The 26,052-nt window shown below is 43.1% G+C and overlaps 2 protein-coding genes and 1 long non-coding RNA gene across 11 annotated transcripts in view; 2 read left to right on the forward strand and 1 right to left on the reverse strand.

Moving 5' to 3' along the window:
* The window catches only part of LOC135240005 (calcium/calmodulin-dependent protein kinase type II subunit beta), a 72,698-nt gene extending 61,471 nt beyond the window's left edge, over positions 1 to 11,227 (forward strand). For 4 of the 5 annotated variants that reach the window (XM_064309082.1, XM_064309081.1, XM_064309083.1 and 1 more), the window contains one exon: positions 296 to 3,743. In XM_064309082.1, the coding sequence (XP_064165152.1) occupies positions 296 to 462 (167 nt within the window). In that variant the 3' untranslated portion in view covers positions 463 to 3,743. Of the gene's footprint in view, positions 1 to 295; positions 3,744 to 4,070; positions 4,144 to 4,448; positions 4,544 to 4,924; positions 5,161 to 6,723 lie in introns of those variants that run through there. The other variant, XM_064309085.1, reaches the window with a different exon arrangement.
* Positions 5,856 to 6,580, reverse strand: LOC135240007 (uncharacterized). The gene is made up of 2 exons (XR_010325544.1): positions 6,497 to 6,580; positions 5,856 to 6,422 (listed from the first exon to the last, which is right to left on the reverse strand). It is a non-coding gene; the product is annotated as an uncharacterized LOC135240007 (long non-coding RNA).
* Positions 11,228 to 14,129: 2,902 nt separating the features above from the next.
* The window catches only part of LOC135239833 (2-oxoglutarate dehydrogenase complex component E1-like), a 32,821-nt gene continuing 20,898 nt past the window's right edge, over positions 14,130 to 26,052 (forward strand). The window contains exons 1-4 of one of the 5 annotated variants that reach the window (XM_064308811.1): positions 14,130 to 14,325; positions 16,132 to 16,529; positions 22,441 to 22,623; positions 24,229 to 24,331. In XM_064308811.1, coding sequence (XP_064164881.1) covers positions 16,305 to 16,529; positions 22,441 to 22,623; positions 24,229 to 24,331 — 511 coding nt within the window. In that variant the 5' untranslated portion in view covers positions 14,130 to 14,325; positions 16,132 to 16,304. Of the gene's footprint in view, positions 14,326 to 16,131; positions 16,530 to 22,440; positions 22,624 to 23,914; positions 24,009 to 24,228; positions 24,332 to 26,052 lie in introns of those variants that run through there. The other 4 variants (XM_064308812.1, XM_064308813.1, XM_064308814.1 and 1 more) reach the window with 4 other exon arrangements.

The raw sequence follows: 26,052 nt of genomic DNA on the forward strand, positions 1-26,052 counted from the left end.
TCCAATCACTGCCACCCCCATCTTTAGTCCAATCACTGCCACCCTGTCCTTCAGCCGGATGTCTTCCTGTACTTCGTATTTTCTTTGATTAGAAAAATCATTTTGTGTTTTTTGTTTGCTCCAAAACAGAACAAATTCAAGGGGTCTTATCATTTTTTTCTTCCCAAATGTTCTTTGCAGGTCTGATTATTCACTTTATTTCTGTGGTATGTGTGTTTCCTCTCTTTTCATCTCTGTTTTCCTTCTCTGTCTTCTCCCTGCTCCATTGCCCCACCCCTTGCCTCCGCCCGAATAGTGGCCGGTCTGACAGACATAGTGAGCAGCATTCGCCGGGGGTCTGGCCCCCCCCAGCCTGAATCTGAGCTGGCCCCTGCTCGGCCCGTGGCCCCCCTGCCCCAATCCCCGCCCCCTCCATCACTGCCCCCATCTGGCCCCTCCCTGACCTCTCTTAGTGAGTACTGAGCGCTGGTGTGAATTTTGGGGCGACACTGCCCCCCTCTGCTGTGCACCTCTGCCTGCGGTTCCCCAGGTGTCTGGCCCAGCAGCTTTGCCTGACCTTCGACCTTAGAAACACAGCTTTGCTCCCTTATCAGTGTGAGAACTCAATAACGATAAACTGAGCATGTACCATGTGTTTACCAGCCCCACTTACGCTATATCTAACACTATATCCTCAAACTCATTTACCACTTAAAGCACTGCATCCTCAATCCCCCTCCTGCACCTACTATGACTCTTAACATTATGCTGCAAGTCTATCTGCCAACTACTACTATCATGTGACACTGATAACTTGGAATCAGCGCTGCCTGTTGCCTGAACCTTTATTAGTGCCCTTTTATAGGCCAGTCTGCATAAGAGCATCGGCTAAATGCAACGCATTTGTAAATGCTCCTGTCAGCCCACACTGAATGCATGAACTGTCTTACTGTGTGTGTGGCAATGTGTGGTGGAGTCAGCTGACTGTGTGGTGATAGGGTGAGCTGTAAAGGGGCGTCCCTATAATAGGATGCTCTGTACAGTAACTGTGTTGCAGTAATTGGTCTCGTGGCTAAGGGGTGCCGCACCACTTCCTTCATCTGGCTTAGTTATTTTTACCATTTTTAAAAAACCATGGGTCTCTTTTGAATGCTGACACTCATGTTCTGTCACCTTGCGTCCACCAGAATGTAATGCTGTCAGCTGCGAGCTCTGAAATGAGGGAGCTCGTGAAGCGCCTCTTCCCCGGAGTTCAGACGCGACGCTCACGCGATCCTCTTCGCAAACGAGCCCAGTCGTATTTTTAGCCTGAAATGTCTGCAGCTGCTTGAGAGTGTGAGGTTGTAGCGCAGACACACTCAACGGCCGAACATGCTGAGGAGCACGCCGCTGGCTGGCTCCACCCCTTCAGAGCTCAGAGCGAGGCTTGATTGCCATTGGCTCAGCCTCATTGTTGGAAATTGGTTGTGGGTAAAGTGTTGTTAGGTGAGGGGTGCCCAGCAGCCCAATCAGAAGCCAATGTGAATGCAGCAGCTCTTGGGTGGGCGTGGCAAGTGTGGTCATTAGGGCTGGGCCTGTTGGACGCAGCCATGCTAGGGAGCCTGGTTGGCATTACGGGGGCTGGATTTGCACCAGGGACCATAGAAGGTGTGATATCCCACTGTGCATTGTGGGATATCACAGCTCCAGGGACGAGCAGGCGGGGGTAGGCACGGTAGACCCGGGGCATTGCTGACATCAGCGTGCCGCAGACAGGAATCAGTGCCAGTGGTTGAGCGTCTCCATGGCAGCAGTGTGGTAGAGAAGAGGGGTTCAGGCTCTCCGGTGTGCCTTCAGCAGCCTCTGTTTCTGTCCCGTGTGCCATTGTGACCCTCTGCCTCGCGCTGAGTGAGTGGGGCATCTGTGGGGCATGCTCGTGCCCCGTGTACGACCTGGGTGTGTGACGGCATGTATTTGGGCCGGATGAGTGGAAGGGCGTGTGTGTGTGTGTATATGTGTGTGCGTGAGTGTGTGTGTGTGTGTGTGTGTGTGTGCATCTGTGTGTGTGTGTGTGAAGTACCCTTAAGGCCTGCTGCGGAGAGAAAGAGGGAGGGAGGGAGGGGTAAATCTGATCTAAATAGCTGAGGGACGGGAATAGCACAGTGAGGTCAGTGGGGGTGGGGTGCAGAAAGACAGGGAGGAAGAGGGAGAGAGAGAGAGAACAAGAGGAGAAAAGCTCAAGGCCCAGAGCATCTCAGGGAGAGGACATTAATGCTCATGGAGGGATTATTCTCTTTCTCTTGCTGCATTTCATTTAATGGATAGAATTGCTGGCAGTATTTTTCCTCTTTTCAAAAATGTGATACTGCACTCTTAAGTTTCTAAACCTTTCCATTTACAGATGATTCTTTAAATAGCTGGTTGGTGGGGTTTGAATGGTTTAGTGTGTGTGTGTGTGTGTGTGCCTGTGTGTGTGTGTGTGTGTGTGTGCATGAGAGAGAGAGAAATGAGAAAGACTGAGAGAATGATGGAGAGAAACAGAAGGAAGGAATGGCTCGACTGACCATTGTAAATGCCCAGCTGGTTGGTATGCTGTGTATATATCAGACACACTAAGAAGTGTACTAAGGACGTGTTACGCTGTTTATTTCTCCATCTGGTTTGGCACAGCACACCTTCACAACGTGGACAAGTTAATGTTGTTGGCAGTGTGCCTGCTCCCTGTCCTATAACTAAATGAAGTGCTCTTGATCTGCTGTGACTGGGAGATTTACAGACCATTTCAGTGGTGAAGTGTCACCTCCCTCCCTCCCTCTATCTCTCCCACCCTCTCTCTCCCTTTCTCCCACCCTCTCTCACCCTCTCTCCCTCCCTCCCTCCCTCTATCTCTCCCACCCTCTCTCTCCCTTTCTCCCTCTCTCTCCCACCCTCTCTCCCTTCATCCCTTTCCCGCCGCCTCCCACCCTCTCTCCCTCTCTCTCTCCTGTGCTGTTTAATATTATATGATGTCGCCGCCTTTCCCGTGTTTGCTTCGTGAGCACGTGTTTGTAACGCTGCTTCACATTCGCTGGAAGATTACAGTGTTATATGTACAAATGTCATAACACCGTGACATGCATCTATTCAATGGCACCAATGTGGTCATAGCCTTACCACTATAGCTCTAGCTTTCTAACCATACTAAAGGCACCTTTTGTGTGTCCACTTGGCTAAAGGATTCTGCCAGATGCCTGAATTGTAAGTTGTACATTCAGTGAAATGATGGAGGTCCATTGACTGACTGAAGCCACAGCACTTGACTTGCAGTTGTGTGAGGTCAAGATTATAGCCAAACTAGGCGATAAGTTGGCGAATATGGAAGGGTTTGCATCAAAAGTCACCTGGATGACACCTGTTAAATGCAGCCCTGGTGTGTGTGGTACAGCATAAAGGGTGAGTGTGTGGAGTCCATATTGCAGGCCTGGTGTGTGGTGCAGCATGAAGGGTGAGTGTGTAGAGTCCATATTGCAGGCCTGGTGTGTGGTACAGTTTCTGAGTTACTGTTACTGTATGCATGTTTGTGTGTGTGACTGTAACTGTGTGTGTGTTTGTGTGTGTGTGACTGTAACTGTGTGTGTGTTTGTGTGTGTTTGTGTGTGTGTGACTGTAACTGTGCATGTTGTCGTGTGCTTGTGTGTGTGTGACTGTAACTGTACATGTGTTTGTACGTGTGTTTGTGTGTGTGTGTGTATGGCTGTAACTGTGCGTGTGTTTGTATGTGCGTTTGTGTGTGTGTGACTGTAACTGATTGTAGTGCTGTTGTGTGGTGTGACTAACGTGAGTTGTTTGTACGTGTGTTTGTGTGTGCACTGTGCGTGTGTGTACTGCGTTGTGTTACTGTATGTGGTTGTGTGTGTGACTGTAACTGTGTGTGTGTTTGTGTGTGTGTGACTGTAACTGTGTGTTTTGTACGTGGTTGTGTGTGTGACTAACTGTGTGTGTTGTGTTGTGTGTGTGACATGTTTGGTTTGTGTGTGTGACTGTCACACTGTGTGTTTTGAGTGGATGTGACTGTAACTTTGTTATTTATACGTGGGTGCACACCTGTCACATGTCGCCTGCCATCCTCGCAGACCAACAGGAGATCATCAAGATCACCGAGCAGCTGATCGAGGCCGTGAACAACGGAGACTTTGAGGCGTACGCGTGAGTCACTGAGCGTGCCCGGTCTGCGGGACGGGCCAATAAAAGACTCACAATAAATATATATTTATTTAACACGTTCAAGCATTGCGCTCAACAGCATTCCATCACACCAACAAACAGGGAAATGCAATAGCAACAGATAGAAATTTTGAAAGTAGAGCAAATGAGTACTATAAGCTCCTGAGATATAATACCACCCCTCTTCATTTAACCTGTCTTTGTGTGAAATCGAATGTCATCTGCTCTTTACTGATAATGTCAGCATGCCTTGCACCCCCCACAAAATACTGATGTTCTCTGAACAGGAAGATCTGTGATCCTGGCCTGACCTCTTTTGAACCCGAGGCTCTGGGGAACCTGGTGGAAGGAATGGACTTCCACAGATTCTACTTTGAGAACTGTGAGTAAGAAGGCGGGTGCCGGAGGGGGGTGGCAGTGTTCCAGTAAAGAAAAACAAAAAAAACTAAATGTATTACATCCACAAATGTGCATTATAAAAACTTTTACTCCTTTACATTTCTTGCAGATCCCTAAGAATTATCAGTGAAATGTGTTGTTAACCAAAATGCATATATATATATATATATATATATATATATATATATATATATATAAATATATATATATATATATATGCTGCACACATGTTTATTTAAAAAATAAAAATAAACCAATCAACTTTCTGTATGTGCCCTCTGTGTGCCCTCTCTCTTTCTCTCTCTCTCTCTCTCTCTCCCCCCCGACTCTCCCTCCCTCTCTCTCTCTCTTTCTCTCTGCTCAGTGCTGTCTAAGAACAATAAGCCCATCCACACCACCATCCTAAACCCCCATGTGCACCTGATTGGGGAGGACGCCGCCTGCATCGCCTATATCCGCCTCACACAGTTTGTGGACGGGCAGGGCCGGCCACGCAGCAGCCAATCAGAAGAGACCCGCGTCTGGCACCGCCGTGACTCCAAGTGGCAGAACGTCCACTTCCACTGCTCTGGCGCCCCAGCTGCCCCCCTTCAGTGAAAGGTTAGCCCCCAGTTTTTTAAGCTTTGACAGGGGAGATTCATCTCATTTTCATAAAGTGGTTGTAATATATACCAAATGTGCCTATTCATTCAAGCCTACTTATACAATGTTCACAATTGGCTTACAACCGTTTCATACTCCAGAATTTTTACAACACTATGATTTACGTGTCATTAGTGATTAAAACTTTTGCTTAGAAAAACCACAGAAATATTATTGGTCTATAAACACATATATTCCAAGTCTTTAGAAACAACAGGCAATGTCCGACATGACACACAATATGCTTCGAACATCTGAACTTCATAGTATTATTTTTATTATCTGCACTTCGCCACAGTTTGCATACATCAACTTTTACCAATGACCACTAGTTCACACATGTCTTGATTCAGATTTTGAAATTCAAACTTTTGAATATTCACTTTGTAGTAATTTTTCCCCATAGGAACATGTTCATTTAGACGCCCTCTAGAGTCCACAAAACATATTGCTCAGACCCATCCGTAAGCAAGCCCACACAATTCCTTTAGGAATTGTAACCTTTCTAGTTACCCCTGTTTCTTTGAGCCAATCATGCTTTGATATTTGACGCTTGTGTTGTTTAGTGATCTTAGTTTTTACACAGCCATTGGTAGAATTGTGCGATTCAAAGAGAAAGTGCTTAATTAGAATGAAAAGTCGAAAACAAGATGTAATGTTCTAGCCACCTTGTTCAACATGAGCAAACAAATACAGAAATCCCCCCTAGGGTTTTTAAATATTATTACACTGTGTGGCAAATATTTGTTTTGATCAGAATGCCAAAACACTTATTTTATCCCGCAAATTCCACTGTTTCTTACTGCTTTCATTGCAAGTGTCATAATAAAATTATGAACGACGTATATTTATTGTGTTATTATTGTGAGATGGCAACGTAGTTATTTTTATTGGAACACAAGTGAATTAGTATAAAACACAGATTTTTAAATGTCCTGTGTTCCTAAGACGCAGCATTCCGTGGGTTAGTATGACCATTTTATTATAGACAAAGACTTTGCAATGAACTATGGTAACTTGAGGCCAGGGAAACAAATGGAAATGACTACTTTCACTGTTTTTTTTAGATAAACTTTAAAATACAGGAACATACCATTTACTTATTCTTATGCGTTTTGGTTTAACCATGTAGAAAATGAGAGTCAGTACGTTTTTATGCGCCTTCTGCGTGTACATGAGTAGATTTGTTTGTTCCACCTTCATCATCAGCAGTAATTTGTCTAGCTTTCAGATGGGCTGTCTTCTAAACATTTGTATCATCCACCTGTTTGTATTGCTACAGACAGTAAAATACCTCTGTTTCTTCTGAGTGAATTGTTCCTTCAAATGGCTTTAGATTAAAAAAATGAAATACTCCTTGTTTCAAAAATTCTTGTTGCAGGAATGGTTTGTGATGGCTTCTGTTGTGCGTGTGTGTGTGTGTGTGTGCGTGTGTGTGTGTGTGTGTGTGTGTGTGTGTGTGTGTGTGTGTGTGTGTGTGTGTGTGTGTGTGTGTGTACGTGTGCGCATCTGTTTTTCTAGGAAAGACCGCTGCGGCCATGGCTGTCAAGTGCCCAGGGGAAGAGAGGGAGATAAGGAGGGAAGGAAGAAGCAAGGAAGGAGAACGAGTCCGGAGTTGGGAGAGCTTTGATCATGACCACGGAAGGCCCTCCCACTTCTGGAACCCGTCCTCAACCGCATGCACATGTCTTTACAACTACCGCCATCTGCTGGGCTGTCCTAACTACTGCACCTGCCAACAAAACCCCCTCACCCCAAAAAAAATCCCCACCCAACCGATTGCCAACCTACCAAGTCACCAATGACCCAAACCTCCCCTCACCTCCCACCCCCACCTCCCCCAACTATCGCCCCATGACCCCACGTGGCAAAAGTGTACAGCTGCAGCCACAACAGCCGCTAGCACCTCAAAGAGTGGAAAAAAGACTCAAGTTTTATCAGCCCAGTATTAGAACCCTTTCAGTGTGTTTTCTGTTGCCACACTGTTCATGTCATGCTCGTGTTGCGACTGTCTTTGAGTCACAGTGCACAGGCGCGCCAAAGTATGTGTCCCTTATGTAAAGTTTTAAACCGAATTATTATTATGATTATTCTTACTATGATGGTTAGTCTAACTATGGCGATTGTATATTTCATTGGTTAAAAAAAATATTATTGATTCCAGTGGTTTTTAGTTTAATTAAGATTATTCATTTTAAATATATCTTTTTAAGTAGGCATGACTTTTTTGGTATTTGCTTTGTTTTTTTAAAATTGTGCTCGAGTAAAAGATCTCTTATGGCAGTTTTCCACAGTATTTTGTCTGTTAATGGTAGTGCTAAACATCCTGGGATTCGAACGAAAGAAGTGTCTTCTGAGACAGAAGGGTGTGTGCGCTGGGTTAGAGGCCGTCTGTGTGTGCGTGTGCGTGTGTGTGTGCGTGTGTGTGTGTGTGTGTGTGGGAGGGAGAGGAGGCCGAAGCCTGTTTCAGCAGTTGAAGATGTCATTGGCTGCTGGAGCTCATCAGCTGTACCCTCTGAGGGATGGACCTGCAGGGGGTGTGCCCGCGTACAGTCGCTGTTTTCTGTCCTTCCTTTCGCTTCCTTCAGCATCATGTCTCAGGGGGTGAATCTAAAGTTTGCTGCGTCAGGTCTGTCCCTGCCTGAGTGCTCAGGATTCCGGGAGGTTCCATCAGTCGCTGCAGCGGCACAGTCAGCAGAGCTGGGCGTGGCTCACCTGCGCAGAAGATCGCCTGTGTTTAAGCCTTCAACACTCTGTCGGCTTCCATCATCGTCGTCGCATCGATCACCTTCCGTTAACTGTTCACGGCCTCCAGCACTCAAATGAGTCCCGCCCCCCGAGAGTCAGGGTGGGAGGCGCCCCCCTTCCTCTGCGCCTCATTGGCTGTACCCGATGCACAGCCCCATTCAACAGCAAGTCATTCTGTACCAGACGTGGTGCTCCACCACTGTGTGTGTTTGTGTGCGTTTGCCATCGCTAAACAAATTTTCTAACACGGAGCAGGCACCAGCCAAACCGAACAACATTCTCCATGTTGTATAGCACTACACATCCCATAAGACTTTGGGAGGCATGTGGTTGCCAGGCAATGGGACACCTCTGTGCATGAATAGGGAAAACGGGGGCACTCGTCTCTGTAGAGGGGAGCAATGGGGGAGAGGTGAACTCTTTGATGGGGGATTGCCGGAAGGAAGTTAGTTTGATGCTTTCACAAAACTGCAAGTGAAGTAGACTTGGAAGTTCCTCTATCACATCTTCGGCAAGAGCTAGATTCTAGCTGTGGGGAACGGACGAGTTTGCTGCTCGTGGACGTTTCTCGAAAGTGAACAGTGAAAATGAAGAGCAGAGATACCGTGAGGCATCTTTGTAGGTCTTGCCACCCTGAAGGTTTTTTTTGGAGGAGCAACAGTCCAGCTAACATAAAGCATTCTCACAATGTTGGTAATATGTTGTAATAGCATTGTTGCAAGGTTGCAATATTACAGCAATGTTCTGAGAATGTTTTTTGTTCTGGGTATTCTCAGGTTGTAGGGGCTATGGAGTAGCTCTGTGGCTTTGTGTTAGGTTGGACCCAGTGTTTTTTTCAGGAAGGCTTCATCTGAATGAAATCCAGTCCTTGTACCTCTCGTCACAGTCTTTTGTCTTTTGTGTTTTGTTTATATTTTTATTACTGTGGTTATTGTTATTTTTTCATTAATGCATTACTCTGTATATGCAGTGCTTGCTATTTTTTGTACATAATTTATGGAGAAACTATGACTTTTTTAGTTGCATTTACATCGTTTTTCCTCTTGCTTTTTCTGTTTTGTTTTTCAAATGGAATTTTTGGAACTTGTGGAAAATTTGTGGACACGGGTTCGAAATGTTGTGATTGCTATGACAACAACCGATGGACCCTTCTGCCGGGTTTCTCAAGAGAGCAGGATGTGTTGTTGGAGAGGGTAACGAAAAAGACTACCTCTCCGGCATTGTGTTTCCTTGGGCTTTGCAATTGGCAAGTGGGGACTGAAATGTTGGAAGGGTGAATGAAGGAATCCAGGACACTGTGAAAGAAAATTGAAATGTGTATGAGCCCAAAGGTGAAGCGTTTTCCCAGGGAGAAGTGGTCCGGCAGACCCGGTCCCAGTTGTCCTGCAGTGGAACAGTGCAGTGTGTTGGGCCAGTGCACCTTCCCCTGCGTTTCCTCTCACGCACAACATAGGGCTCCAGTGCACTGAGCCATCTGAAAGGGAAGAGACAGATTAGCTGTTAAAATGGACGCTGTTAAGTCAGTCCTCAGGTTTATATTTATTTATTTATTTATTTACAGCATATTGTTTGATTTTTGCATGTTCCTGATGTGCTACTCATAATTACCATGGTTCTGTGCATTTATTTGTTTTTGTGGTGTTACCCCTCCTTCAACCTTAACATGAAAAGGAGAATTTTGCTAATCAGGCAATGCAGGTCACATGAAAGATTCTCAAATGGGGTGTGTCACTATCACACCTCATTTCCTGAAAAATTAGGGTTGACCTAAAAAAAAAAGAACAAAGCTGTGACATCATAGACAGGTATAATTATTAATGCTATAATTTAAAACTCATGTAAAGTATTTTCCTGTGTTCTGATACACATGAGAACCTGTGTGGACATTTGTAATTTATGTTTGCTGTTGCCGTTGCTGTTTGATTGGGGTTTTGGCCCTTATTTTCTGTGAAATGTGGGGTTGGTCAGACCCTGACATTTTGTTTCAGAAAAATAAGGTTGTGAAACAGCCTGTTGATCATGTGACTCCTCTTCCCCCTCCACAGGAAATATAGCAGCATGTTGACAAAGTGTTGTTCATATGTTCTTCTTTGTGTGTTTAGCATTGCAAAATAATAATTAAAATACATATATATCAGATAAACTTTTAAAAAAAGAAAATATATTGTAAAACTACATTTACCTGGTTATATCATAGATGGCATTTATTTGCATGAACATTTTGACAGGAAGATAAGTTTAGGTGTTCTTATTTTCTTTTTTTTACTGAATGCTGGTAATATATGAACCTTTATCTATTTTCTGAGCTTTGTACGTGCATAAAGTATTTTTGTCTCAAGATAAAACGACAATGTGATGTTGATGATGAGGACATCATCAATTATGATTGTAAGGCATGTTTTTATACAGGACTCCTTGTTGTTAAGGCAGAGGATAGTCACTCAAGATGAGAGTGTGTGTGTCTGTAAGTGAGGGTATCACGGATAAAAAAGTGGAAACACAGGTGTAATCGAGGTGCCTGACTTCCAATATTTTCAATACTTCCGAACAGTAAAAACAGTTTTCAACTACAAATGGTTTTAATTCACTTTTCACAAAGGCTACTTGGATCACTTTGGGCACTAACTAACCAGCAATCTTTACATTAGGAATAGCAGGTTGATGTGTCCCTTCATATCATTTTAATAAGCCTTTGCTCACGAAAACTCTACCACCACCTCTAATTGGAAGATGCTGGAAATGGCAGGATTGGTGTATGCAGACTCTACACGTCTCTACACAAGATTATGGGCACTAGTGCAGAGTAGGAAACCCGATTTGTGTGGGTGTGTGCATGTGTGAGTCTTTGTTCTTCATAAAAACTGAAGTCTCCACACTCCTGACTCTCCGCTGCCCTGACAACTCTGAGCGAAGAACTCCGTAGTGTTTCTTCAATCATTTTACTAATCCCCTTTACATTTTTTTTCTGTTGAAAACTCATCATATAAATATATATAGTTTCTCTGAAGATGAGCCTCAGTGTTTGTTCTTTTGTTTTTCTATATATGAGGTTATATATATATATATATATATATATATATATATATATATATATATGATTATTATGTGAATCATATTTCTCTGATTATTACTGGTCTGTTCTCAGATGTGCTATCTGTGTTCTTTAACTTTAAGGAAATGTGTTAAGATGTTATCAATAAAATGGCATCTTCAATACAAAGACGACCACTCCTCATGGTATATTTTAACAATAAAAGTTTACCCTTTTAGTGATCTATACCAGTGTTTTTCAAAGTGCGTGGCATGAGATTTCTCCAGGGGTGCTTTGAAATTTGCATTGTGTTAAAAATCTAAGTTATGATAAAATGACTGAAAGAAATGCTGTGAATGAAAAAAAAGATTTCAGTTCACTGGTAAAAGTCAGGTTAATGCCACTAAATTGATGATGACCATGTACAGTTTATGCAGCATGTAGGCCGCACAGTTGTCCACCGAAGGGCACTGTTGGACAATGTGATATGTGTACTCATCCCAATGACAAGCTCCCTGCCTCCCTGACCAAAGCTCTATGGCAAGCAGTTTTAGCTTTAATTCATTTCTAGAGGATATCGCAAATACAATTCTAACTTGTTAGAATGCAAATTCTTGATATCAGAAATTCAAATGTAACTAGTTATAATTCAATTCATTTCAATGGGACCTTTCATTTTTGATATCAAGAATTTAATTTTAATTCGTTAAATTATGAATTCTTGATATCAAGATTTGTTTTTTAACTAGTTAAAATTGGACATTCTAATTAAAACTAGTTAAAATTATATTATTGATATCAAAAATATGTATTTTAACTAGTTGAAATTATATTGTTGATATCAGTAATTGATTTTCTGATATCAGAAATTGGCATTTTAACTAGGTCAAATTCCATTTTAACTAGGTCAAAATTGAAATGAATGAGAAAAACGTTTTGAATCTGACTAGTTAAAATAGAATTTCCGATATCAAGAATTGGAATTTTAACTAGTTAAAATTTAATTTCCAGTATCAATAATGTGCATTTTAACTTAAAATCGAATTTCTGATATTGGAAATACACATTATAACTAGTTACAATTGAATTTCTGATATCAACAATTTGCATTCCAACTAGATAGAATTTGAATTTGCGATATCTTCTAGAAATGAATTAAAGGTAAAACGGCTTGCCATAAAGCTCTGGCTAATTACATCTGACTGCAGGATGCGGGAGGGGTGGAATTGAATGTCCATGGGATGAAGTTTGACATTTATTTGTCTCTCATTTACATTTAGCGCCTTCAGTGGAAACGTGTGGAATTGCACCACACGTTTGCCGGTTACACGCAACAATTCAGCAAGAAACGCAAGGGGCATTTCTCATTTCTTGTGTAGCAACATGTGTGGTCCAAATTTTGTAACGCAACGCAAGCTTGTGGTGCAATTCCATGCATTTCCGTTAGTAAATACTGTCCAACAAACAAAGAAGTAGTTATTTCTGCTCCAGTGTTACTCACTCCATCCAGGCTAGGCTAGGCTGTCACTGTGGATTAGCAGTATGTGCTGTAACCATTGAAAGGCCTTGCGTAGAGTATGTACCAGGACTTACCCTTTTTGCAGGACTCCGTGTTTTGTGCAGTCATGTTTGCGAGAACGATTACGTACAATCCCGATTTCCCCGACTTGATCATCCAAATGAATAAGGTGTTCATGTGGCCCTTCCCGCGTGTGGACCGTAAATCTGACGCCACATGAAAGCAGGGTAAGTCACCCAGCAGCCCCTGATGATGATGTCTAAAGAATATTCTAGTCTAGAGCACCATTTTTTTGCAGCCTCACTGTTTGGGTCTGATTGCTCTATGGAGTCATTCTACAAGACCAAGTCATTGCCTTTACTGTCAGCTTCAGCTATATAAACACAGACTTTGGAATCTACCCTGAATTGACTATTACAGTTACTAGACTCGTATTGGAATTTATATGAGCACCAGTGGCTACAGGGTGTCCCTGGTGTTATCTAAGCTGAATACATAGCAGACATAGCAGATAAGCATAAGATAAAGCCCCATCGCCTTTCGTTCTCAATAGAGACCAAAGTTTATCAAATAACCACTACCAGTGCCAGCTGCTAAATGCATTCTGCTAACTGAAGGAAACCATTTGGCTGGCACTAACATGACTCTGATGCATGACTCATAAACTGACGAAAGTATGCTAGTCTCTTTACCTTTATTTCTGTTACCTTGGGGGGTCTTCGTGGCTTTCACAGTGCACCATGACTTTGAGTGGGAATTTGGCCCATAAAGGACAGTAGGCTAAGAAGGATGTACAGCCATATGATTGACTATAAGGTGTAGAGATAGGTACACTAGCCTGTTACCATTTTATAAGAATGGGTGTGTAACATATGTGTGCTAAATGACATAGGCCAGAGTGCAAGAGAAAATTGCACTGGAATTTTTATTCACAATGTATTCTTTCACTCTGGATCTTCATCTCTGCATAATATTCATTAGCCGACCATTGACAGGGATTCTGTATGAAACTACAACAGGTCCTGGCACACATCTTGGACACACATAAGTATATCTTCCCATTATCATTACAAAATATATTTATTTTATTATATGGGAAGGGTTAAAAGCCTATGTTGGGACAGGTGTTGCATATTAGCCTAAAGCAGTACATATGATAAGTTGTAACATTGTATTAATGTGTACTGTGATGTCTATGTTTTAGAGGAATGAATGAATGAATAAATAAATAAATAAATAATAAAAGCGTTCATAGTGGACCTAATGTGGCGGTCAGTGAAGATAAAGACAAAATCCCAGCTCATTACATTTTCACATGCCATTCACATACATACAGGGCTGCTTCAAAAACAGCAAGTAATTTACACTGACAAATTGTTTCACCGAAACATAAATAGTTCCACTGATCTGAGTGGTCATGCCTAGGTTACAGAAACACTCTCAGTCAGGATGGAAGGTTTTTTCAGTCAAGTAAGCAGCTGGACTTGCTCGTGATCTCTATAAATAATATTATTTCACAGCTCGGTAATGATCTACAGAGTGCAGTGTACGTAGTAGGCCTGTCTGTACAGAGCAATGCTCAACTGATTGCTGTTCATGCTTATTGGAGCCGAAGATGGCAGTGTGTACCTTTTTTTGGCAGTGTATGCTTTTTGATGCCATCAGCTTGTCGTGACGTCAGAGCCATATGACGCAGTAGACCCGAGATCGAAACATTCTCTGTTCCCGCAGTGGGAGTCAGTGGGTATCCCGGCTTTGTGTATTAAATTGAATCCGCAAGAAAACGCATGCTTTCTACTTTCAGCCGCGTTCAACCAGAGCTTAAGTAAGTAATCTCGTTGTTTCCTGACATTTGATTTTTTTTAAATATACATAGATAGCTTGCCTTGTAATTCTCGTCAGCACTGGCGGTCACAAGGCAATAAATTAAATACAATAACTAGCGCTCCGTTGCTCCGTTTGTGTGAAGTAAATTGGAGTTACCAAGCGGGCAGATGTGTGTTGCTGGAATCGGAGTGTTTTCTCACTGCAGTGCACTATGCATTGCGAGTTATCTGCCAAGGTAGCTTACTCTATTGGTGTTTAAATGTACATTTCATCCTGATTGATAACTTAACACAATAATTACTTGTGCTATATAATGTAGTTAGCCTGTTAGCTACCAGTTCGGAAACGAACAAGGCAGCAAACTAACTCGCACGCTGGCTGTCCGGCTATTCGCAACAGTTGCATTACATTACATTACATTACATTCATTTGGCAGACGCTTTTATCCAAAGCGACGTACAAAAGTGCATTTCATGGTCGTAAACAACTGCTGAAACAACAACAAAGTTGCAACAACAAAGAATTACTAGAAAGCCGGCCGGTGTAACATTGTTTCCAATGACCGTGTTTTTGTGTGACTTTTTATGGGGAACACAAAGTTATGGATGGTACGAATCTCCAATAGCTGCATAATACGCAGCTCTCCAGGCGGCCAAATTTATGACAACCAATTCAGTGCAAAGCATTAAAAATTTCAGGGGCGAATTAGAACCAAATGATTTTCTTGGCGCTTTGATGGGGTTTTAAAGCACTACCGGGCACCGGTCAAGCTACTGAAAGAATATAATTTCACAACTTTCCGACGTTGCCTAGGCAGTACATGTAGTTTATCCCCTTGTTTATGTTTCTGCTAATTGTTATCATGTTTGTCTAACTTAATTTTACTTCCACAAACTAATTTACCAAACTCAGACTTGTATAGGCAATTAGGTATCGTATAAATTAGCTAGCATTAGCAACGCCGATGCGGCATTTCAGCCGTATGTAAATAGACAGGGGAAAGGTCAGAAAAAGTTTTATCTTTTTCCTCCCCTCTCGGTTGCGGCTACTGCTGTCCGGTGGCTATCCATCTCCATTGGCAAATTTGTCACAAGGCTTCCACATTTCCAGTATTCCAATAGCGTTACTGATCATCTTGCATTGTCTCAGTTTCACACATCTCTGCCCATATGAAATAATTTGTCTTGGTGTTATGCATGTCCAAATTGTATTTGTGTGCTTATATACTTTGTACAAGACACTAAAGACAAAGACACACAAAGATTGATGTAACCCTTCCACAGGGGTAACCAGCCATACATATTCTTACCTCACCCAATTCAAGAGGAAAGGGCTCCACCACAGACTAACCAGACACTCAAACCCTGCATACCTTCTGTCCTCTCTTCTTCTGAAGGACAGGAGTTGGTGCTGTGTGACAGTACTGATTGTCCATTGGCCCATTATTGTCCTTGGTCACACCCCTTAATGAATTTTCACATAATGCATCAAATTGGAATGTTTCTGCACCCAAATAATTTATGTTTCTGAAATGCTAAGTAACAAGGAATTTTCCCATCGTTATCATTTGGAAAACTTAAGTTGATAAAATAGAGAAAAATAGAGAAGCGTGTTTACTGAGAATGGTACGCAGCAGAGCGCTGTATTTTGGGAGGTAGGCTGTTTATTCAGCATACTAACTAGACATAAGTTTGTGAGCATTAATGGCTTGATTAAGATAGCGTAGCATGAAAACTGGTTTTAAAGGACACTCGATTGTTGTTTTTATTGCACCAAAACGAATCCCCAAATCATTCCTTTTTAGGTAGACTGATAAAGAAGAAAAGAGGACCACAGAAGAAAGGAGACAAAGCAGAGTGAGGAGATTCCAGTGGAACACCAGACAGGGAGACCGTGGAAAAGCAGGGATCTTTGGGTTTGTGCTCAAACAGCAGGGTTGCTGAGGCCGGAGAGAGAAGTGTGCTGTAAAAGACTGCGATGCACCGCTTAAGGACTTGCGCTTCAAGGCTGCAGCCCATCGCGGCCTCTCGGATCAATCGGAACTTTTCGCAACGGAGGCCAGCAGCCATGGCCAGGACGTTTTGGCCAATCAGGTGCTACACCGCGCCTGTGGCCGCTGAGCCTTTCCTCAATGGGACCAGCTCTAACTATGTGGAGGAGATGTACTATGCCTGGCTGGAGAACCCCAAGAGCGTGCACAAGGTGAGCGTCCTGCCGCAGGCCAGCGTAATGGAAACATTGGCATCAGCTCATTGGTATCACATCAGAAGTAAACTAGCCAATCAAATAAGGTTGTGTACACTGCTTGCAGTTTAGCACCACTGAAAGAATATGTCTCAGACTGTTTTGACCCTGTTTTGTTTATTTAGTTTGACCCTGGCTTAGGTAGTGGTGGTGGTAACTGTGTACAGGCTTCATGGGTCGGGGGGGGGTTAAAGCCTGTAAACCTGAGGAAAGGTTGTTATGTGGTTATGTGGCTCCATCACATATTCTTTACAGTCGCCAGATGCTCAGCTCTGGCATAACTTCTGTCTACACTGACTGTTAATTACAGGAGGCTGCGGTTGTTATCAGGAGTTATAGTACAGGAGATCTTTTGCCCTGTGATTGTCCTTGGTCACTCCTCATAATTAATTTTCAGAAGGTGTATCAGATTGGAATGGTGCCACTTCAGCCGCAGGGTGATGGAACTTTCAGTGTTCAGAGTTCAAAGCTGAGTATGTGCTGGGTTTATAGGGCTCATAGACCACTCCTGGAGACTCCTGACCACAGTCAACACTGGCCGGATATGCACAGGGTGCATCCCTGCCCTGAGGGCCGATGCTAATTCTGTTATCTCAGATCTCAAGCAATATGAAAACCAAGGTCAGAGGTTCAGGCAAGGTGTAGCGAACAGTTCTTTTATCTATTGATAGCCTGTGTTTGCTTTCTTGTTGCACACAGTTTTCAGTTTGTTGATACATTGTCCCCACAGGTCTGAGTTGACTTAAATGTCATCAGTGACCTAATCTCTGTTGAACAAGAACACCAACTCCTGACTTATTTTTGTGTGAAGTTTCAAGGCATGACGGGAAAAAAGTAGCTCTTTATAAAGATCAAAATCAGTTTCCAAGGCAACAGCACTCTAAAGCAAGCATTCGATTTTGGTTATTTGTTTTATTAGACTATGGCTTTTAAAACAAAAACTTAACTTTGTTACCAAACATAATTTGGGTTATTTTTTCAGGTGTCAATTTTAGTGATGTGCAAGAACAGCATTCTTCATTTTTTTCAGTGTTCTGGTAAACTCGCCAGAAATGAGGAAAGAATGACTCTCCTCATAATTAGTTAGCTGCCTCTAGCTAAATAGATAACTTTGCCTAGCTTGTCCCTCAGGTTCATATATATATATATATATATCTTTACATTTATATAGCACTTTTCCGCATGCTCAAAGTGCTTTACAGTGAAGGGGAACTCACCTCACCCACCACCAATGTGTAGCACCCTCCTGGGTGATGCACGGCAGCCATTTTGCGCCAGACAGCTCAGGTTAAATGTGCAGTTATGCCATGTGACACTGGTAATGACGTGGCCAGTTACTGAAATGTATCACCAGGACAAGAGTGTGTCTTCTATGGCTAACCAGAGCATAAATTTGGATAGTTTCCCATTGATTGCAATGCTGAGACTAACACATTAAAGCACACACGTATAACAGACTGCTGGACTGGGGCCCTGAGCAGTCGAGGGTTTAAATCTGGTGAGATGGTAGGGCGTAGAATCCATCACATTTTCAATACCATAATAATTCCCGCTTGATTAATGTATCGATGCGGATCAAGTAGCCACACGACCACACTCAAATAGTTACAAGCGCAGTTCACAAGCACAACAATGTGTCACGTTCTTTGTTGTGAAACATAATGTTTCAGCTATCAGATCAAGCGTGGTAATAGCACGCACGTCCGTTGTCCTTATTTGGGCAGGTGCTGGAGAGAACAGCAATCCAAGCTATGATAAGACAAACAACATTCGGCACACTGCAAGGCTCCCATTCAGTAATTTAACACAACAAACTGAGTGCACAGGCCCTTCATTGGACTTAAGAAACCATCTTAAATACTTCTCTGGTTCCATCACATGATTTTTCTGGACAGCTGGCGAGATTAGCAAGTTAAAATTTCTTGTTTAAAGAGATTTTTAAGTTGACAAAGGACCTGCATGTCCAAAACGTCACTTAGTTTGTTTTAGCTATCACATTAGTCTTCTTGAAATATATTTTGTGTCAGGGTCATGCCAAGTTTCTCTTTCTCTGCTCCATTAGTTTGCATTTGGGACTGTACCTTACTTCAGCTGTCTGAACAGAATTTTGAGCTCAAATATAAGTCTTGGTACAAAATAAAGCGAAAGACAGGTTTTGCTTATGACTCTTTCTGAAACTGAGCAAGTGCTAATTCGGTGGCAAGGGCCGGCCCTGGGGGGGGGGGAGGGGGGGTTTACTTGGTAAAATCCATCCTACATTACATTGTTATGAAATGTTCTGTTGCCGTTCCATTTTCAATTTATACCACTACTTCCGTGATAGGGGATGAATAACGTCAATACGAAAATAACCTTATTCACCTTAGATAAACATTGGATCGTGTGGCCCCCCTTGTGGTCGTGTGGGACCCCCCCCCCTAGCGGTTGTGGCCCTAAACAACCGCATAGAGCGTTTATGCCATGGGCCGGCCCTGTTCGGTGGCATCAATTGGAAACTTGACTATCAATAACAATGGATTCATTTCAGCTGCGAAAGTACCATGGGATGGATCCATCCCTGCCTGCATTGGGGGTGGGGGGGGGGGGGGGGCTAAACCAGTGTGTTCTGACTGCTCTGGGGTAGTTGCCACTCCAACTGTCTGAAGGAGTGCCCATTGTAACCATATATTTAAAATGTGTACATGGAATATGTGCCATATATGTTGCTTTGCAATATTATAATGGAGAGTCGTCATTTCTGCTGGTGCCTGGATTTTCATTACAAATGGCCGTTTAGCCTATCCGGCTGCAGAAGTGTGGTTGCCAAGATGAAAGTGCTGCGTAATGGTTTAGTTTGGTGTAAAATCAAAAATCACTAATTCAGTGAACAGGTTAAAAAAACACAGGCACACACAAATCCATGCGAACACATACAGGTAGGAACATACAGGCATAAGCATGTGCATGCCCACTGCGTGGACGAAGAGGGGAAGTAGAGTATTCTCGTATGCTGGGAAACATACCAAGCATAACTGCAATGCATTCCTGCAGCACCACTATTGCAGAAATGCAGTGAGACAAACCCTGCTGATCAGAATTGTGATAAGTTACTAAATACCTGAAACTTTCCTTCTGGGAAGTTACATGCCAAGTTACTTAACACCTGAAACTTTCCTTCTGGGAATTTACATGCCGAGTTACTGAGCACCTGAAACTTTCCTTCTGGGAATTTACCTGTGACTGAGCAAAGCTGCACTTGCGTGCAGTCTGTTATTCAGCCTATCTCTGCTGTGCTTAGCAGCTCAGGCACTAAAGGAGGCTCACAGTTTTTATTGTCATGTTTGTTCTATTAGGCTATTAAGCTGAAGTGTCCTCAAAGACCCACTGTTGAACAGCAATTATGCCTGTAAACTTTACACTGAACTTTACCACTGGTCGTATCTGGGTTGTTTTGTGCAGGACATGCCTCGATTCACTCCAGAAGCTTTGTTGGCTGTTTACACACTGCCAGCTTCTGAGGATTGTCTGAGGACAAGCTTGATTTGATCAGCATCCGGTCACCCCTCAGTAAACAGGTCCTGGTGTTTCAGGTTATGCATGTAGTTCCAGGTAGCCTTTACTTTGCCTGACCTCCCTCTGGATTGGAACCCGTTCTCGTGTGTCAGCAGATCCTGGGCATTCAAGCTCTTTCTGGAGTTTTCTCTGTGTGCGTGCATGCACAGCTTTGTGTGCCTGTGTGTGTGTGTGTGTATGTGTGTGTGTGCGTGCGTGCGTGTGTATGTGTCTGTGTCTGTATGCATTTGTGTGTGTGTGTGTTTGTGCATGCATCTGTGTGTGTGTGGAGTTGCTTTTGCTGTCTCCAAAATATTTGATAAGTTTGAACAGTAGGGCATTATCAGTGTGGTGAACTTTGGCTTTGGAGATGTACTGGCACAAACATTCATCCCTTCCAACCATGATTGGATTCCACTGGAACATTCATTACACCCATTGGCTCTTCCATAATGACCAGGCTTATTTTCAGAAGCCACTGACTGCCAAGCAATGAGATAGATGTAGTATTTATAAGGGGCAGTGTGAAGACTTAATGGACTAGAGTAAAAAAAAAAAATTTACAAATAACAAAATAACCACCTTAACTTATATGTGGTCAAATTTTTTTTTTTTTTTAATTTTTTGAAGGTGTCTTGCATCACCCAGTTTTGTGCTCCCCTGCACAATTTATTATTCAAATTGGATTTGCATCCCTGAGAAGGGATGAAAGGAGCCATGTAGTGGTGACTCAAAGCTGTGGCATAAAATCAGCTTTTTTTGATGGCAGCATTCAATAAGAGCCTGGGTGTAGTTTTTATGATTTAACAGCTTCCAGGGCCCCGGCCCCCTTCTTTGACCCAAGGAGGAGCAGAGGGGCCCATTCCTGTGTCCTCCGCTTCTCCGATTTACATCATTTAATACATTAAGCTCTTTGGCCACTCAAAACCGGAAGGCCAAATCGATGTCTTCTCAGGACACTGGTTACTGAGCTGAGCTGAAGAGAGATTGGAGTGCTGACCAAGTCCCCCATCACCCGACATGCGTACGTGCGTGCGTTCACGTGTGTGTGTGTGTGTGTGTGTGTGTGTGTGTATGACTCACTGGCAGTCAGGCCGCATCTGTAACATTTTGTTCTTGATTACATAAGCGGATATTATGAAATTCTGTGCCTGTACTCAGATCCAGACTTTTGCTCTACTTGCAGGGCAGTTGCGTTTTGTAACCGTGTCATTTTAATTTGGGTTGTTGCTTTGTTGCCCAGCTTACTTTGAGTTATTTCATTGATAGTACTGACCTGTAGAAAGGAAGCACTCGTTCAGCTTCTGTTCTGCACGCTGCTGTGGCCAACAAATGGATATGAATAATAGGACAGCCACACTGGTGCTTCATAGATAAGACTGGACACATCTGGCTTACAGGCTAAAGCCACCAATCTTTTCAGTTGGTCCTTTATTGGTCTTTAATTACATTACGTTACATTACATTACAGGCATTTAGCAGACTTACACAACTTTTTAAATAGCATTTTACATTGTATTCATTTATACAGCTGGATATATACTGTAGCAATGCAGGTTAAGTACCTTGCTCAAGGGAACAACGGCAGTGTCCTATCCAGGAATCAAACCTATGACCATTCGGTTACGAGCCCAGTTCCTTACCCACTGTGCTACACTGCTGCCCTCCCCCTGCCTGTTTCCCTGGGATAACTGCAATTAGACTACATGTTGTGACAGCCTGAAGATAAGTGCTCAAATGTAGTTTAGATATATATTCAGGAGCAGACCCTTTGGTCCAAATTATAACCGTTAAACAGGGCCATCCCCAGTGGTGTTTCAGCCTAGGGCACATGAGCTTTGTGCGGTAATGTACGGTTCAGTCTGAATCCAAACCAAGCCAGTGCCAACTGGCTTTGGTAGTTCAACAGGGTGCTGCATATTTGGCTATATAGTTGGCCCGTCCTGGAGGGTTCTGATCACCAGAGTTCATCGTGCAAGAGTGACACCTTTGGTGGATCAGGGATCTGCAGCTGCCAGACACATGTTCCTCCAGTGCAGATATTGCACAGCTCGGCTGGTGGATCACAGGGCAAAAACTGACCGACCCTCCTTAATTAATGGAGTGTGTGTCTATGGGCAAATGTGTGTGTGTGTGTGTGTGTGTGTGTGGGTGGGTATGTGTGCATGTGTGTGTTCGTGTGTGAGTGTGTCATTTATCCCTGTGTGGAAGAGTCTCACCTGCCACTGTATGTGTAAAACATGTATCTGTGGTGATTACAGCCATCCTTTAGTCCCCCTTTTCCTATTTCTTTAATAAAATGCCCCTTTCCTCTGTGTCTCTGCCCATCCTCCTGTAGTCTTGGGACATCTTCTTCCGCAACGCTAACGCGGGCGAACCGCCGGGTGCCGCCTATCAGAGCCCGCCCCCTCTGGGCATCAGCCTATCAGGGCAGGTGCAGGCACTGGTGGGGGCCCAGCCCAATGTGGAAAAGTTGGTGGAGGACCACCTGGCAGTGCAGTCACTCATCCGAGCTTACCAGGTGAGTCCCGCCCCCCACCCTCCTCAGCCACTTCTTTGAGAGTTTACCTGATGTGTGTGTAAATGTGTTTAAGCAAGTGTCTCTCATTAGCAGATCGCTTATTTGTGTCTGAAATTTTTTCTCTTGCTAGAATTTCAGTATTTTCAGTTGCCGATAATATTAATACATTTAGCCAAGTCTCTTTGTTTGTTGCGATATTTAATAGGAAGAGGTCAACAGTGATAGTGTCACAGTGACTACCACAGCATTCATAATTAGGTAATATTTTAATATTTTGGTGCACTGTTTTTATTAAAATGTTAAAGCCTAAAAAGAAAAAAAGTTCAGGAGTTTTCTGTCTGTTCTGATCTCTGTCTCTCTCCTATTTGTTGCTCACCTGCTTGATTTGACTCTATCAAGCTAGGCTCTTACCCTTCAAATGTCACTTTGAAAGAATTATCTTTTTCAAAAAATGTAAGATATGTAGGAATTACGCTCGCAATGTTTCTTTATCACCCCCCCCCTCTCAAACAGAGTCAGGCCTTAGGAACAGTGCACCAGAACTCTCCACACATAATGTGTGTTGATACAGGCACAAGGTTTGTGGTTAAAAAAAACACTGGATTTCTGGTCTTCAACTACTGAAGAACGTCTGGCACTACAATCTTTCAGGTTTTGTTTTACATTTGATAAGATAGAGCAGATAGTTTTATTTGACAATATCTGCCAATCCCTATTTTAAGAGTGCCATTGTAAATGTGAAGCAAAATCCCAGAATTCCCAATCCTGGAATTTGCTTTTAAAAAGTCAGTCTTCTCATTATTTTCATAAATAACTACCTTCCCAGAATGTGCATTTCTGTCAAAGGTCAGCTAATTGAATGAAACAGATCAAAATTTGAACAGTTCATGGATGTGCAGTTGTTGTGTTTATTAGCATTATTCAGTAACGTCTTACTCTTTTTATTTAGAGTGAATCTGATCATTGCAAACAAATGGCACATGTACATGCCAAACACCTTCACATTATTAGACAAAAAAAAACCCATATGCTTTTTTCAGAAAGTTACTTTAACTGTAGTATTGATGTTGAAGTTAAAGCCTATAATGATTTTGTTAAAGCCTAGCTGTTTTGTGGAATTACAGGAAGTTTTTGTATTTTGCTCAGTGTTACACAAAGGCAGGTGAATTTTAGCCAGTTTTTAACAAGGCGGCTCGCAAATGTTAAATCACGGTAAGTCCTGCACTTGATCCTCTTCCAAGTGATGCAGTTGTCAATGAGAGAGGGTGACTGCTGTTGCATTGGTTTACAGGTGAGGGGTCACCACATAGCGAAACTGGACCCCCTGGGCATAAGTTGTGTAAATTTTGACGATGCCCCGGTAACTGTCGGGTTCCATCAAGTTGGTGAGAAAACCTCCATGCCGGTCTGCCGTCGTGCGAAACGAAAACCAAATCCTGCTTGTGTTAATGTTGCTTTTCTCTCCTCCTCCTCCTCTCTTTTTATATCTTTCGTATTGTCCTACCACTCTTTTTACTTTTAATCTGAACCCCTCTACTCCCCTTCACTCCCCTTCTCCCCCTGGCTCCGCCTCGTTTGTTCTCCCTCGATCCCGCGCTCCTGTAGATTCGTGGCCACCACATGGCTCAGCTGGACCCTCTGGGAATAATGGATGTGGATCTGGACTCCTGCATCCCCTCTGACATAGTCACTCATTCAGATAAGCTTGGTGAGGGTAACTGATAGATCAGAGGATTTGTGGGTGTAGAAGGGACATGGGTGAGTGGGTGTGGTCGTTTTGGCTTTGACCCGCCCACCATTGCTTCGCTTTCACCTCTCGACAGACCCCCTCTTTCTAATCTTGTGGCTTAGCTCAGCTCAGCATCTCTCTCACATGCATGGAGTGTTTCTAAGCAACCTCCCTCCTGCATGGAATTTTGCAATGGGTAAACGGAGCAGGCACTGTTATTGTCGGGGAGAAATCGAAGTTCTTTTTTAAAATTGGCACCTTGTTAGTGTCCTGTCATTTCTGGGAATTTCTGTGATTAAAACCAAGGTAAAGCCTAAAGAACAGAAGAGATTCGGACTAAAAAAGCCCCGTGCGGTCATCCCAGATATGGCCATCTCCCAAGATGACCATAGTGAGGCTAGCAAGTGAGGCTGGCAAGCTCCTCTCGCCCTCTTCCCAGCTCTGTGCCCTGTTCTACCAGGACTGGCCTCTGCTGATTTGTTGATCTGGTGGCCAGAGCATGCATACGGGTATAGATCAGAACTGACCCCAGGTCCTGGAGAGCCACAGGTCATGCTGGGGTTTTTTTAATACTCGGTACTCATTTACTCCATTGAAGCAGTTTATTTCACCTCATCTGGTTTCTTTGATCTAAATCTCATGGCTGATTTTTAAGGTAAAAATGAAGACTAGCAGACCGTGGCCCTCTCCAAGACCAGGAATGGGGATCCTGGGTGTTGACTGCAAGCACAGCTCCCTGTGATGGTTGATGGTTTGTGTGTTAGTCCTACCCTGTCTATCCCTCAGGTTTATAGGTTTACCCATTTGAAATAGCCTCTTAACATCCAGGGGATGATAACATGTAATGGCCTTCCCTTTATTCATAAATTTCTTTGTCTAGTCCTGGTGTCTGGTAGGGTTTCTAGGCCCTGTATCTGGCTGTGAACCAGCGTGCAGGCCTGCCTCCTCTATGGCAGCTGGGGCTTGGATTGGGGTGTGAGTGGTACTGTAGCACTGGGACTAACAGCACCATACAGGACAGGCTCACTGTCTTCTGTAACAACACACGTACACAGTTTGTGACCACCTGATTGGCAGATGAACTGGTGCAGGTGCAGTTATTTGTTCATTTACTACGTTTCTGGAGGTCCATAGGTTAAAATAATGAAACTGGAAAACTGTATCCATATTGAGGAAATCTTTTCCATGGGGTTTTTTCCTTATTAAAACAATTCAAGCTTCCCCTTTCATTTTCTCTCCTCAATTAATTTATCACTGGAGCAGTGTAAGGTAGTAATCTCCAAGGTTTGGAGTTCCAAGCGGTCACATGACTGTGGTGGAGATAAGATTGTTTCCTCAGCCCTGGTTGGTTCAGGCTGTTCAATGAGTCTCATTTTCTGTTCCATGATATAACTAAGCATTCTTATCATGCAGCAATTATCTTAGATTCTGTTCCTTTCCTGTGCGTTATTGAAGTCTTTTGACTGGGTTTAATGCCCTACCCTGAAGGCAACTTAAAAAAAAGATGTATGGTTCATTTGGTCTCTATAATGGGCCCCTCAAATTTGGGGAGAACGTTGCACAGATATAATATGTACAAATATATATATGAGCTTCATAATGTTTGGGACAAAGATTTTGCTCTGTACTCCACAGTTTTGAAGCAAATAATTCACATGTGGTTAAAGTTCTCAGCTTTTATTTAAGGTTATTTTTATACA

The sequence above is a fragment of the Anguilla rostrata genome, chromosome 14 (assembly GCF_018555375.3).
Source record: "Anguilla rostrata isolate EN2019 chromosome 14, ASM1855537v3, whole genome shotgun sequence".
Lineage (NCBI taxonomy): Eukaryota > Metazoa > Chordata > Actinopteri > Anguilliformes > Anguillidae > Anguilla > Anguilla rostrata.